This window comes from Myotis yumanensis, unplaced genomic scaffold, assembly GCF_028538775.1.
Source record: "Myotis yumanensis isolate MYYU_CA2020_CCGP unplaced genomic scaffold, mMyoYum1.0.hap1 SCAF_3, whole genome shotgun sequence".
NCBI lineage: Eukaryota > Metazoa > Chordata > Mammalia > Chiroptera > Vespertilionidae > Myotis > Myotis yumanensis.
The window spans coordinates 174,467,801-174,479,873 of NW_027223754.1; the positions used below are offsets into that span (position 1 = coordinate 174,467,801).

A 12,073-nucleotide genomic window follows, 5' to 3' on the forward strand; every position below is an offset into this window, starting at 1 on the left:
GAAGGTGGTATTAATGATGGTGAGAACTGGCTGGATTCAAGATCTATTTTGAAGGTAGAACAAACAGAATATCTTTTTTTTTTAATATAATTTTATCTATCTCAGAGAGGAAAGGAGAGAGAGAGAGATAGAAACATCATAATGAGAATCATTGATCAGCTACCTTACAAACGCCCTTAACCCGCCCCACCACACACACGCACACACATACACACACACTGGGGACTAAGCCTGCAACCCTGGCATGTGCCCTGACTGGGAATCGAACCATGACCTCCTGGTTCATAGGTCCACACTAAACCACTGAGCCACTCCAGCTGGACTAAACAGAATACCTTGACAGATGAGCTGTGGCATATGAGTAAAAAGAGGGGAGTCAAAGAAGACGCCAAGGCCCTCGCCTGGGCACCTGGAAAGATCAAGTTGAAATAGACAAGACTGTAGATGGGGTGAGTTTCAGAGGCAAGAACGGGAGATCTATTTCTGTTGAGTTTCAGAATTCTATTAGAAATCAAAGTGGAGAAGTTGAGTAGGCAACTGGATAATAACTTGAATTCTGGAGAGAATCTGTGATATGTATATAAATTTGGGGTACAGGTATATACAGCTAGTGTCAAAAAACAGGAGATGATATTATCAAAAATATGATTATGGATAAAAAAAGAAAAGAAAATCAGAGATGAATTTCTGAGGGATTCTAATGTTAAGACATAAGGAACAACATAGTAGAATGAGAAGTAGAGATGCATGAAGTAGGAAGGAAGCCAGAAGGAAATAACCCAGAAGCCAATTGAAGAGAGTATGTGAACAACCAGGAGTGACTCCGATCTTCCCAGCTTGCTTGAAGACTGTGGACTGGCCTGTGAGTTTAGTAATATGGGGGAAACATTGGTGCCATTCTCAAGATTAGTTATGCTGAAGTTAGGATGTGAAAAGCTAATTAGAATGGGTTTAAACAGACTGGAAAGAGATAAATTAGACAGTGAACATACCATCCTTAACTCTTTCAAGGAGTTTGCTGCAAATGTGTTAGAGAAAGAGGGCAGTACAGAGAAAGTGAGGGCAATAGAAGGTTCTTTTAAGATAGGAGAAATCTTCTGCACAGCAAAAGAAACCATCAACAAAACAACAAGAAAACCCACCTCGTGGGAAAACATATTTGCCAACGTCATATCTGATAAGGGCTTAATCTCCAAAATTTATAGGGAACTCATACAACTTAACAAAAAGAAGATAAACAATCCAATCAAAAAATGGGCAAAGGATCTAAATAGACACCTTTCAAAAGAGGAAATTCAGAAAGCCAAGAGACATATGAAAACATGCTCAAAGTCACTAATCATCCGAGAGATGCAAATCAAAACAACAATGAGGTACCATCTCACACCTGTCAGAATGGCCATCATCAACAAATCAACAAACGACAAGTGCTGGAGAGGATGTGGAGAAAAAGGAACACTTGTGCACTGCTGGTGGGAATGCAGACTGGTGCAGCCACTATGGAAGGCAGTATGGAGGTTCCTCAAAAAATTGGAAATGGAACTCCCATTTGACCCTGTGATCCCACTTCTAGGAATATATCCCAAGAAACCAGAAACACCAATCAGAAAGGATATATGCACCCAGATGTTCATAGCAGCACAATTCACCATAGCTAAGATCTGGAAACAGCCTAAGTGCCCATCAGTAGATGAATGGATTAGAAAACTGTGGTACATCTACACGATGGAAAACTATGCTGCTGTTAAAAAGAAGGAACTCCTACCATTTGCAACATCATGGATGGAACTGGAGAGCATTATGCTAAGTGAAACAAGCCAGTCAATGAAGGAAAAATACCACATGATCTCACTCATTCATGGATAATAAAGACCATTACAAACTTTTGAACAATAATAGATACAGAGGCAGAGCTGCCTCAAACTGATTGTCAAACTGCAGTGGGAAGGCCAGAGAGAGTTGGGGGGCAGGAGGGAGGGGAGTAAGAGATCAACCGAAGGACTTGTATGCATGCATATAAGCATAACTAATGGACATAAGACATTGGGGGGTAAGGGAGGGTAGGGGTTTGTCAAGGGCGGGGGGGAAAAAGGACACTTATGTAATACCCTTTGTAATACTTTAAGCGAAAAATAAAAAAAATAAAAAAAGATAGGAGAAATCAAGAGTATGCTGTTATGTTTATGGTAATCTATCCTAATAAAAGCCTAGGTGGTCCTTGTGCAACACCCTTATGTCATCACAAGATGGCCAACACAAGATGGTCACCACAAGATGGCCACCACAAGATGGCCAGCAGGGGAGGGCAGTTGTGGGCCATCAGGCCTACAGGGGAGGGCAGTTGGGAGGGACCAGTCCAGCAGAGAGGGCAGTTAGGGGTGACCAGGCCGGCAGGGGAGCAGTTAGGGCGTGATCAGGCTAGCAGGCAGAAGTGGTTAGGGGCAATCAGGCAGGCAGGTAAGCGGTTAGGAGCCAGCAGTCCTGGATTGTGAGAAGGATGTTCGACTGTTGGTTTAGGCCCAATCCTATAGGCCCGATCCCCCAAGGGGTCCCAGATTGGAGAGGATTCAGGCCAGGCTGCGGGACCCACCCCCCCCCCCCCACCCCCCGTGCACAAAGTTTGTGCACTGGGCCTCTAGTAATCTAATAAAGAGGGAGAATTATGCAGGAATTAGAGAGGAGCATTCTTGAAGGTAACATGAGAGAAAAATGGGAATTAGTCTACAAGTGGAATGATTGCCTTTAGATAGGAGCATGGGTGGTTAATTTAATATCAACTGGAAGGCAAAATATATGGGTACAGATTCAGATAAGAGGGTGGATGAGGTATTGTGAGTCTGGAAGGTTTCTGCTCTTTGCCTCAGTTTTCTTACTGAAGTGCAAAGTCTGGTCATTAATGGAGACAGGGACTGAGGAAGAAGTTGATGAATGTGTGAAGAGAGGTGGAAAAGTGTGAAATAGTCTTCTTGAGATCTAGGAGATTTAAGAGAGAGAATGGGTTGCTGTGCAGCATCAGGGTCAACATGAGAAATGTGATCTTGAATTTAAAGTGAAACCGTCAGAGTTGTTTTATGTTTTACTCCAGTCAAATTCACTTGCACATGTGCAGGTGTAGCAACGATGGAAAATTGAATTTAACTGATTCTGTGGTTTGCTCTAGAACTAAGAAAGTAGAGAGCAATAGGGGATTGGGGATGTATGCATAAATTGGCTTTAATAATTAATCGTGGGGTTGAAACTGGGTAAAGAGGGGAAATTATATTAAGGCATCAGTGATTATGAGATGGTAATAAGATCTGTGGATTGGAGTTTCTGTTGAGTTGGGAAAGTTATCTAAGTTGGAGTAGAAGAGATGAGATGTTGATCAGAGAGAAGCATGCATCAAGTAATATTGACTATATCTAGCTACTTTCAGGTGTTCAGATAAAATGGGGAAAGTTTTTCCTTCACCATCTGTAAAAGCACTTGGGTGGTGCTTTCCTAGATTTGAAGGGTAAGAATGGGATCAGAAATAATCGAATGGCCTACACTTGGATTGGTTGAATATTTGTGTGACACTAAATAGCCACTTATTTCTGTCATTCCAAAAGAAAGAAGAGAAGAAAAAGCAAGCAAGAAGATCTGTGTTGTCATGGTAATAGTTTAACATTGTAATAATTAAAGCTTCTCTTAGCTGAACTAGCTCAACTGTGACTTAGAATATGCACTATTTACCCTATAATTAGGGCACGGGCTTACTAGAACAAAAGTGTTACTACCCTGATTCCTGTTAGAAAGGGGCTCTTTACAGCTGTACAGTTATATTCTGAGGCATAAGAAAGAAATTACTGATTTTTAGGGAGAGGATGGAAGATTAAAATTTCATTATATTGAAAAGTATAAGTGAGTGTGAAGTTATGGAACCAATCTATAAAAAAATGAATTATTTTTAGTTTTTTTTTCTCACAAAAATAAAAATTGGTGCATAAGTGAAAGTGATTTTTGATAGAAATATTAGATAATTTAATAAAATATTCAAAATCTCTTAGGAACATTGAGTATTTAAACTGGGTTATACCACGCCCTTTTAAAATGGACAATAATATGTACTACCTGTATTCCTTTTTACATTCTTATTATATAAATGCTCTCTGATGGTTCCTTGACAATAATTTAGCTGAGGGGTCCTCAAACTTTTTAAACAGGGGGCCAGTTCACTGTCCCTCAGACCGTTGGAGGGCCGGACTATAGTTTTAAAAAAAACTATGAACAAATTCCTATGCACACTGCACATATCTTATTTTGAAGTAAAAAAACAAAACGGGAACAAATACCTGGGCTGGGCTGGGCTGTGGGCTGCATTTTGTGCCATGGGATCTCGGCAGCATTGGCTGCGATTTGGTGAGGTGTCACTCCGGGGTGGTGGTGGGGCTTGTGTCTCACTTGGGAGAAGCCAAGTGTTGCTTTGTGGGCACCAGGTTCATGATACCATTTCACTGTAAATGGCCAGTGCACATCATGGCAGCTCCTGTGTTGCGCGTCTGCCCCCTGGTGGTCAGTGCACATCATAGCAACCGGTCAGATGGACACTGAGCATATTAGCCTTTTATATATATAGATGGTTACTTAAAATAATTCAGTCAAATGGGCCACCACTATATCAGCACAGGGTTAAAGGGCATAGCTACTAGACTCAGACTGCCTCAAACAAATTGGTCAAATTTCAATTTTAGCACCTGCCTAGCTATGTGACTTTAAATAAGTTACTTATTACTTGTGCCTCAGTGGCCTAATTTGTAAAATGGGGAACATATGCTAAGCACCTTATAGGGTTACATGAGGACCAAGTGAGTTGATGAAGAATTTACAGCTGTACCCTCCACATAGTAAGCACTCAATGCTATATTAACCTTTACTAGCAAAATCTGAAGAGTAATATCACACTTTAATTTTTCATTGTGAAAATTTTATAGCATAGTAGAGGCCCGGTGCATGAAATTCGTGCACAGGGGAATGGGAGTGAGGGTCCCCTCAGCCCAGCCTGCACCCTCTCCAATCTGGGACTGGTGGCTCCCAACTACTCACCTGCCTGCCTGCCTGATCGCCCCTAGTTTACTCCCCCCGCCACTGGCCTGGTCACCCCCAACTGTCCCCTTCTGCCAGCCTGGTTTTCCCCAACTGCCTCCCACCACCGGCCTGGTCACTCCTAACTGACCCCCTCTGCCAGCCTGGTCGCCCACAACTGCCCCCCTGCCAGCCTAGTCACCCCATGCAGCCTGCTATTCAGTTGTTTGGTCATCCTTCACTAACCCCCCTGCCACCCTGGTCGCCCCACGCAGCCTGCTGTTCAGTTGTTTGGTCATCCCTCACTAACCCCCCTACTGGCCTGTCACCCATCTGGTTGTTTTGGTTGTGACGGCCCGTGGCTTTTTATATATTAGGATACTTTTCATTTTTTCCTGTTTTAATAATCTTTTATTTCATCCATATTTTCATTGAGTATTATTTCTTCAAAATACTGGAATATAATTTTTTTCCCTAAGCCTTCTCTCTTCAATAGAAGTCTCTAAGACTTCACACTGAAGACCTCTATCTTGGTCATGAGGAGAAGATCATGCAGAATGCTGCAGTGTGTTTTCACCTGTGGTCTCTTCCTTCACTTTACCAGCCTCAACCATTACCTTAATTTGCAGCCTATGTGCTGAACTAGAGTCCCTTTTTTGTTTCTTTCTTTCTTTCTTTTCTTTCTTCTTTTATTTTTTTCATCATTTTCTCCCCTATTACCTTCTTCCAATTAAATCTCCCTTTACCTCCCCACCCCCAGCAATTACAACACTCCAGCTTTTTGAGAAGCCCATATAAATAATACAGTAAAAGGCAAAAAGTCCCTGATACTTGTACAGCACATTTTGGGTTGTCTTCTTCATTTGTATAAAAGGAGACTATTGAGAGGTTGAATCTGTTTCAATACAACTTAAGCATTTTTTATGGTGTTCAATTAATTGTTTAGTAATTCAGTCCAGTTAGAGAAAATAAGCTAATTAAATGTAAGAGAGTGAACTTGGAACACCTCAGATTATAATTCTTATTTTTTAAAATTCCATTTTATTAATATACATAATAATGATATATTAAATATTTAGACCCATAAAACTCAAAGAACCACAGAATGACAGAGGATCATAGAAATTAAATATTAAAAAACACTTAGAGGTCTAGCATCTCACCTGAGACAGAAATGTTTTTGTTCCACATCTAACTTTGTTTCTAAATTTCCTGTTTAGGGAAGTTTATTACTTCTCCATTTTAGACAGCTCTAAATATGTTTAACTGTTCCTTTATCTAAGCCAAAGTCTGGTTACCTCTAACTCCCATAAATCCCATGAATTAATGTCATGACAACACTTCAGATATTAGAAGACGGCCAGCATTAATCCCATTTTTGTTCTCTACTCCTGCTTCTTAATCTTCTTTCTGGATTTAACAGTGTCAGATCCTCTAACTACTTCTCAAATGGTATCATGGTTAGGTATCTTACTTCTGGATACTTACTAACTTTTTATTATTCTTAAATGAGTCCTTATGTGTGCATCAATGGATCATGTATTAATTAAACAGTGTCATCAGTATTTGTGCTATACTAGTAAAATATGTAGACCTGATGTAATTAGACAACAGGTAAGTAAAGGATTTTGAAGTAAGTGCTAGATAGGTTTTAAATGTAAGAGAGAGCTGAAAGGAAAGTCAGCTGAAAGCTACTCTAGAAAATGAAGTATAAGGTGATGAGGATCTGGATTGAGTAGCGATAAAAATGGAACAGAATGGGCACTTTACATGTGGTGTTTCAATGCAAACATTATCAGGATTTAGAAAATTCAGTAAATCCCATGGATAAAGGTGATTCAAAGCATACTGCAGGTTTCCTAACATGAGTGACTGATAAAAAATGTTAACGCTATTGTCAGAGACTAGAAGGGAGACCTAGTTTGAGAGCAAATCGGAGAAAATAATGAGTTTGTTTGAAATTGAGACAAAATTAGGGCATCCATTTGGAAACCTCTCTTGAAGATAATAGAGAATGGAACTGGAAATGTGTGTATCTGAGTATATCTAGATAACCATCAGATTCAAGATAATAATTGTAGTCCAAGAACTGATGATTAGTCTAATGGACAGATGAGGAAAGAAAAGAACAAAAGACCTGGGACCAAGTTTTGAGGAGAGACATGGCTCATGCCAGAAATCAGGGAGGAAGTATAAGAGTAGCAGATCTTAATGTCAGTCACATTTACAGAACACTAGTACGGTTATGGAGCTAATGTTCTGGAAATATTGACTCGGTGAAACTATAAGAAAATCAGTTTGAATTTTTAAAACTTGATTATGTTATTATGTCCCAAATTCTAAAAGTCTACCTTTTTTTAATCCTTAGAATTTCTGAAATCCACTCCCTGTTGAAAAAAGGACTAATTTGGGCTGTCACAACTATATATGCTTTTTAAAAGTAAATAGTCATTTAGTTATCTTAAGTATTAGAAATAATTAACACTCTATAAGAAAATGTGGACTTATATTTTTTATTTTAATGCTTCAGTCACTGAAACATGGAATCCATGAGACATAAATATCCAGATGAAAAGAAACCAGCCATCTGTATGATTTTTCTACACAATGTTTACATTTAGATATGCCCAGACAATTGATGATTCATAGTATTTTGTGAAATATTGAACCTGGTTGGTAATTGGTTTCTTTACAACTAAAATTACAAAATTGCAAAGGTCATAAATATTTGCATTTGTGTGTTTCCAGTATTTCTATAATTTTAGGAGACATTTCCTTTGAATATTGCATTTCTGGTTTTTTTAAAGTATCTGTGTGTGTGTGTGTGTGTGTCTATGTTTTATTGGTATAAATATAATGCTTTCATTATCATGGGGGTGGGAGACAGTTTATATGCCACTATTAAATATTGTCACCAATAGTCTACCTAAATGATCTTGTGTGTATGTTTGTGTGTGCAGCCACAGTTCTTTCAAGAGACACCTACCACGGCAAATGCACGTGTCCAGTGTGGATTTTAGTATAGGCACAGAACCTGTTTTACAAAGAGGAGAAACAACAACCAGCATTGGGAGGATAAAGCCAGAGCTCTACAAACAGAAATCAGTCGACTCTGAGGGCAACAGGAAAGAAGATGTCAAAACCTGTGGGAAACTTAACTTTACCCTCCAGTATGATTATGAAAATGAACTTTTGGTTGTTAAACTCATCAAAGCTTTAGATCTCCCTGCTAAAGACTTCACAGGAACGTCTGACCCGTATGTGAAGATGTATCTTCTCCCAGATAGAAAAAAGAAATTCCAGACCCGTGTGCACAGAAAGACTTTAAATCCTCAATTTGATGAAACTTTTCAATTTCCAGTAGCATATGATCAAATAAGCAACCGAAAACTGCATTTCAGTGTTTATGACTTTGACAGATTTTCTAGACATGACATGATTGGAGAAGTGATTCTTGATAATTTGTTTGACGTCTCTGATCTCTCCAGGGAAGCCACAGTATGGAGAGATATCCATTGGGCTACCGCAGTAAGTAATAGTTCTACTAATATATTGCTTTTTATTTGACCTGCAGTGGTATATAAAACAAAGTATTACCCAGCTTATTGAAGTAAGTTTACAAAGTCATGGAATTTATGTGCAAAGAACCTGCAAAGGTAGGACTTGATTACATGCAAGTAATAACTCAGGTATCTAACAGTATATAGCTAACATTAGTAATTGGATAAATTTTTAAAAAAGTTCTTACAAGTTACTAAAAATAATAATTCTTCTAAGAATCCCAAAACACCAATCAGAAAGAATATATGCACTCCTCTGTTTATAGCAGGTCTATTTACAATAGCTAAGATCTGAACACAGCCCAAGTGCCCATTGAGAAATGGATAAAAAAGCTGTAGTGAATTTATGCCATGGAATACTATGTAGCAGTAAAAAAGAGGATTTCACCCTTTGAGACAGAATGGAGGTACCTGGAGAGTATTATGCTAAGTAAAATAAGTCAATCAGAGAAAAACAAGTATCACATGATCTCACTTATATGTGGGATCTAATGAACAAAATAAACTGACTAAAAAAATGGATTCAGAGACATAGAAGCATGGATCAGACTGATGACTTTCAGAGGAAAGAGGGGAGAGAGTAACCAAAGAATTTATATGCATATATGCATAACCCATGGACACAGACAATAGTTCAATGAAGACCTGAGGGGATACAGGGTGGAGGGGGTCAATGGGTTTTAAAAAGGGGACATCTATAATACTTTCAATAATAATGATACATTTTTAAGAATAAACATAAATAAAATAAAATACTTATTTGTCACCTATTCCCAGCACTTAATTACCTCATAGTTAATAATTGCCTTATTTAAGATGATTGTGTTCCTCAGATCAAGCCTAAAATGTATTTTGATAATATTTTGAAAAGTCTTTGGTTTGGTCTAAAACAGCCCATTCCTTCAGAAGCTTTTTTGGAATAGACACACTTACAGTATTTGAAATGCTGAATGGTCAACAAGTGATTTTTTACATTAGAAGTTTTAATTACAAAATGCTTTTACTGATTGTAAATAACTTTAATATGAAAAATTTGGAAAAATGCACAGAGTCAAAGTACTCTATAATGCTATCAATTATATATAATATCATGACATACTGCTTTTAAATTTTTTTCCATGCATTTTTAAAATTACTAAGATCAAACTAAATTTTAAAATATTTCCACTTATTTTCTTTCATGCTATACTTGTTTTGGTGCATGATGTTTACATTTATGATCCATTTACCTAACCGTTCTTTTATTGTTGGACATTTGAGTTCGGCATAAATTTTGTTATACTAAAAATTATTGTGTTTTTTATATAACTGCTTTTTGTTGTTTTTTATTAATCCTCACCCGAGGATATTTGTCTATTGATTTTTAGAGAGAGTGAAAAGGAGGGGGAGAAAAAGAGAAAGAGAAATATTGATTGGTTGCCTTCCCGTATGCGCCCCAACCAGGGCTAAGGACCTAGCCTGCAACCAAGATATATGCCCTTGATCAGAATTGAACCCAGGACCCTTCAGTCCACAGGCCGATGCTTTATCCACTGAGCCCAACTGGCTAGGGCTATAAATTTGTTTGTTTGTTTTTATTTGAAATTATTTGTCCAGGATAAAATTATAGAAATAGAATTAGAGAGCTGATCCCATAGATTAGATTGCTGAATTATTTTTATTTGTTGGTTTTTAAAGGGAGGAATTTAATTTTTTACTACCAAGTTGTCTTTATGTATTTACCACCTTTTGTCTAAGTATCGCCATAATTTATAAGCTTAAAATATAGAATTTATGAATATAGACAAGGCACTATTTTTTTAAATATATTTTATTGATATTTTCCAGAGAGGAAGGGAGAGGGATAGAGAGGTAGAAACATCAATGAGAGAGGAACATTGATCAGCTGCCTCCTGCACACCTACTGGGGATGTGCCCGCAACCAAGGTACATGCCCTTGACCGGAATTGAACCTGGGACCTTTCAGTCCGCAGGCCGACGCTCTATCCCCTGAGTCAAACCTGTTAGGGCGAGGCATTATTTTTTAAAAAAATAAGAGCATTATACTTAAATTCAAAGTAGTTCCTTTTGTGTTTTTCTGCCTATCAATATTTTACTAATTACAATCAGTATTTGGGATCATATTTTCACTATAAATTATATGATAAGTTAATTTTAAAATTTATACTGCCAGTTTATTGCATTAGATAATAATAACATTTCCAGTTGTGTTTTTATTTTATGCTCTCCATTGTGATCTGTATATTAAGTAACAAAGAAGAAATTTGAACCTGGAACATATTTCAAAGATATTAGGACTCTTGATTTCATATTGTTTTACCTTATTATTTATATTTCTACTAGGGTAAAAATGGTGAGCAGTTATTTTTACTGTTGTAAAAAACATGACACCTTCTAGAATTCTATAAAAACAGGTAACAATTAATTGTTACATTATTTCTCTTGATTCCCCAATCTTATATTATTTCCTCTTTAATTCATTCAACAAATATTTTTGAGTGTTTGGCATGGTCTAAGTACTAGGGATACCAAAAATTATTTGAAGCATGTTTTGTTCATATATTTAAGATCAAGGGTAAGTAACCCCCAAATGAAGTCTAAAAATTAGTATAACCTTTTAAGAAATTGATAGTGGATTTTTTTTTTACATTTGTAAGTTTTTGTGTTTTAAACTGGTCCTTAAAAAAGTAGAGATTCTTTGTGGAAACTTCAATTTGGACATGTTTGTTTTCGGTAAATATTAATAACGCCTTCAGTTTTATTTTCAACTCTTCCATATGCCTGATTTATTAATTTTCTATTTCTTCTGTAAAATTCACCACAGGTTTAGTGTCTTAAAACAACACATTTATTATCTTACAGTTCTGTAGGTTATAAGTCTGACATGGTCTAATTAGATAAAAATCAGGTCTGTATTCTTTTCGGGAGTCACTAGGGAAGATCCATTTCCTTTTTTCCTGCTTCTAGGAGCCACAGTAATTCCTTTGTTTAGATTGGGCCCGCTTGGGTAATCTAGCATAATATTCCCATCCCAAGGTTTATAATCATTTTTAAATAATATGTTTTTATTGATTTTTAGAGAGAGAGGAAAAGAGAGGTTATATAGAGAGAGAAACATTGATGAGAGAGGCACATCATCAATCGGCTACCTCTTACACACCCGCTACTGGGTATCGAGCTTGCATCCAGGGCATGTGCCCTGACCTAGGATCGAACCAGTAACCTCCTGGTTCTTGGGTCCATGCTCAAAGGCTAAGCCACACAGGCCAGGATCAAGGTTTATAATCTTAATGATATCTGCAACATTCCTTTTGCCATGTAGGTAACATATTCACAGATTCTGGGAATCAGGATGTGGCTATCTTTGGGGTGCCTTTATTCTGCATACCATGTGTAAGGACAGTTTTATTTCAATATTCTAGAAAGAAAAGTAAATAGGCAGATAATGAAATGTATTATTATATTATTCT

General features: G+C 37.4%; 1 protein-coding gene across 1 annotated transcript in view; it reads left to right on the plus strand.

The window, feature by feature from the left end:
• SYT10 (synaptotagmin 10) overlaps positions 1 to 12,073 on the plus strand; it is a 68,262-nt gene that overhangs the window by 25,910 nt on the left and 30,279 nt on the right. The window contains exon 3 of the mRNA XM_070407811.1: positions 8,004 to 8,571. Within this exon, the coding sequence (XP_070263912.1) occupies positions 8,004 to 8,571 (568 nt within the window). The remainder of the gene's footprint in view (positions 1 to 8,003; positions 8,572 to 12,073) is intronic.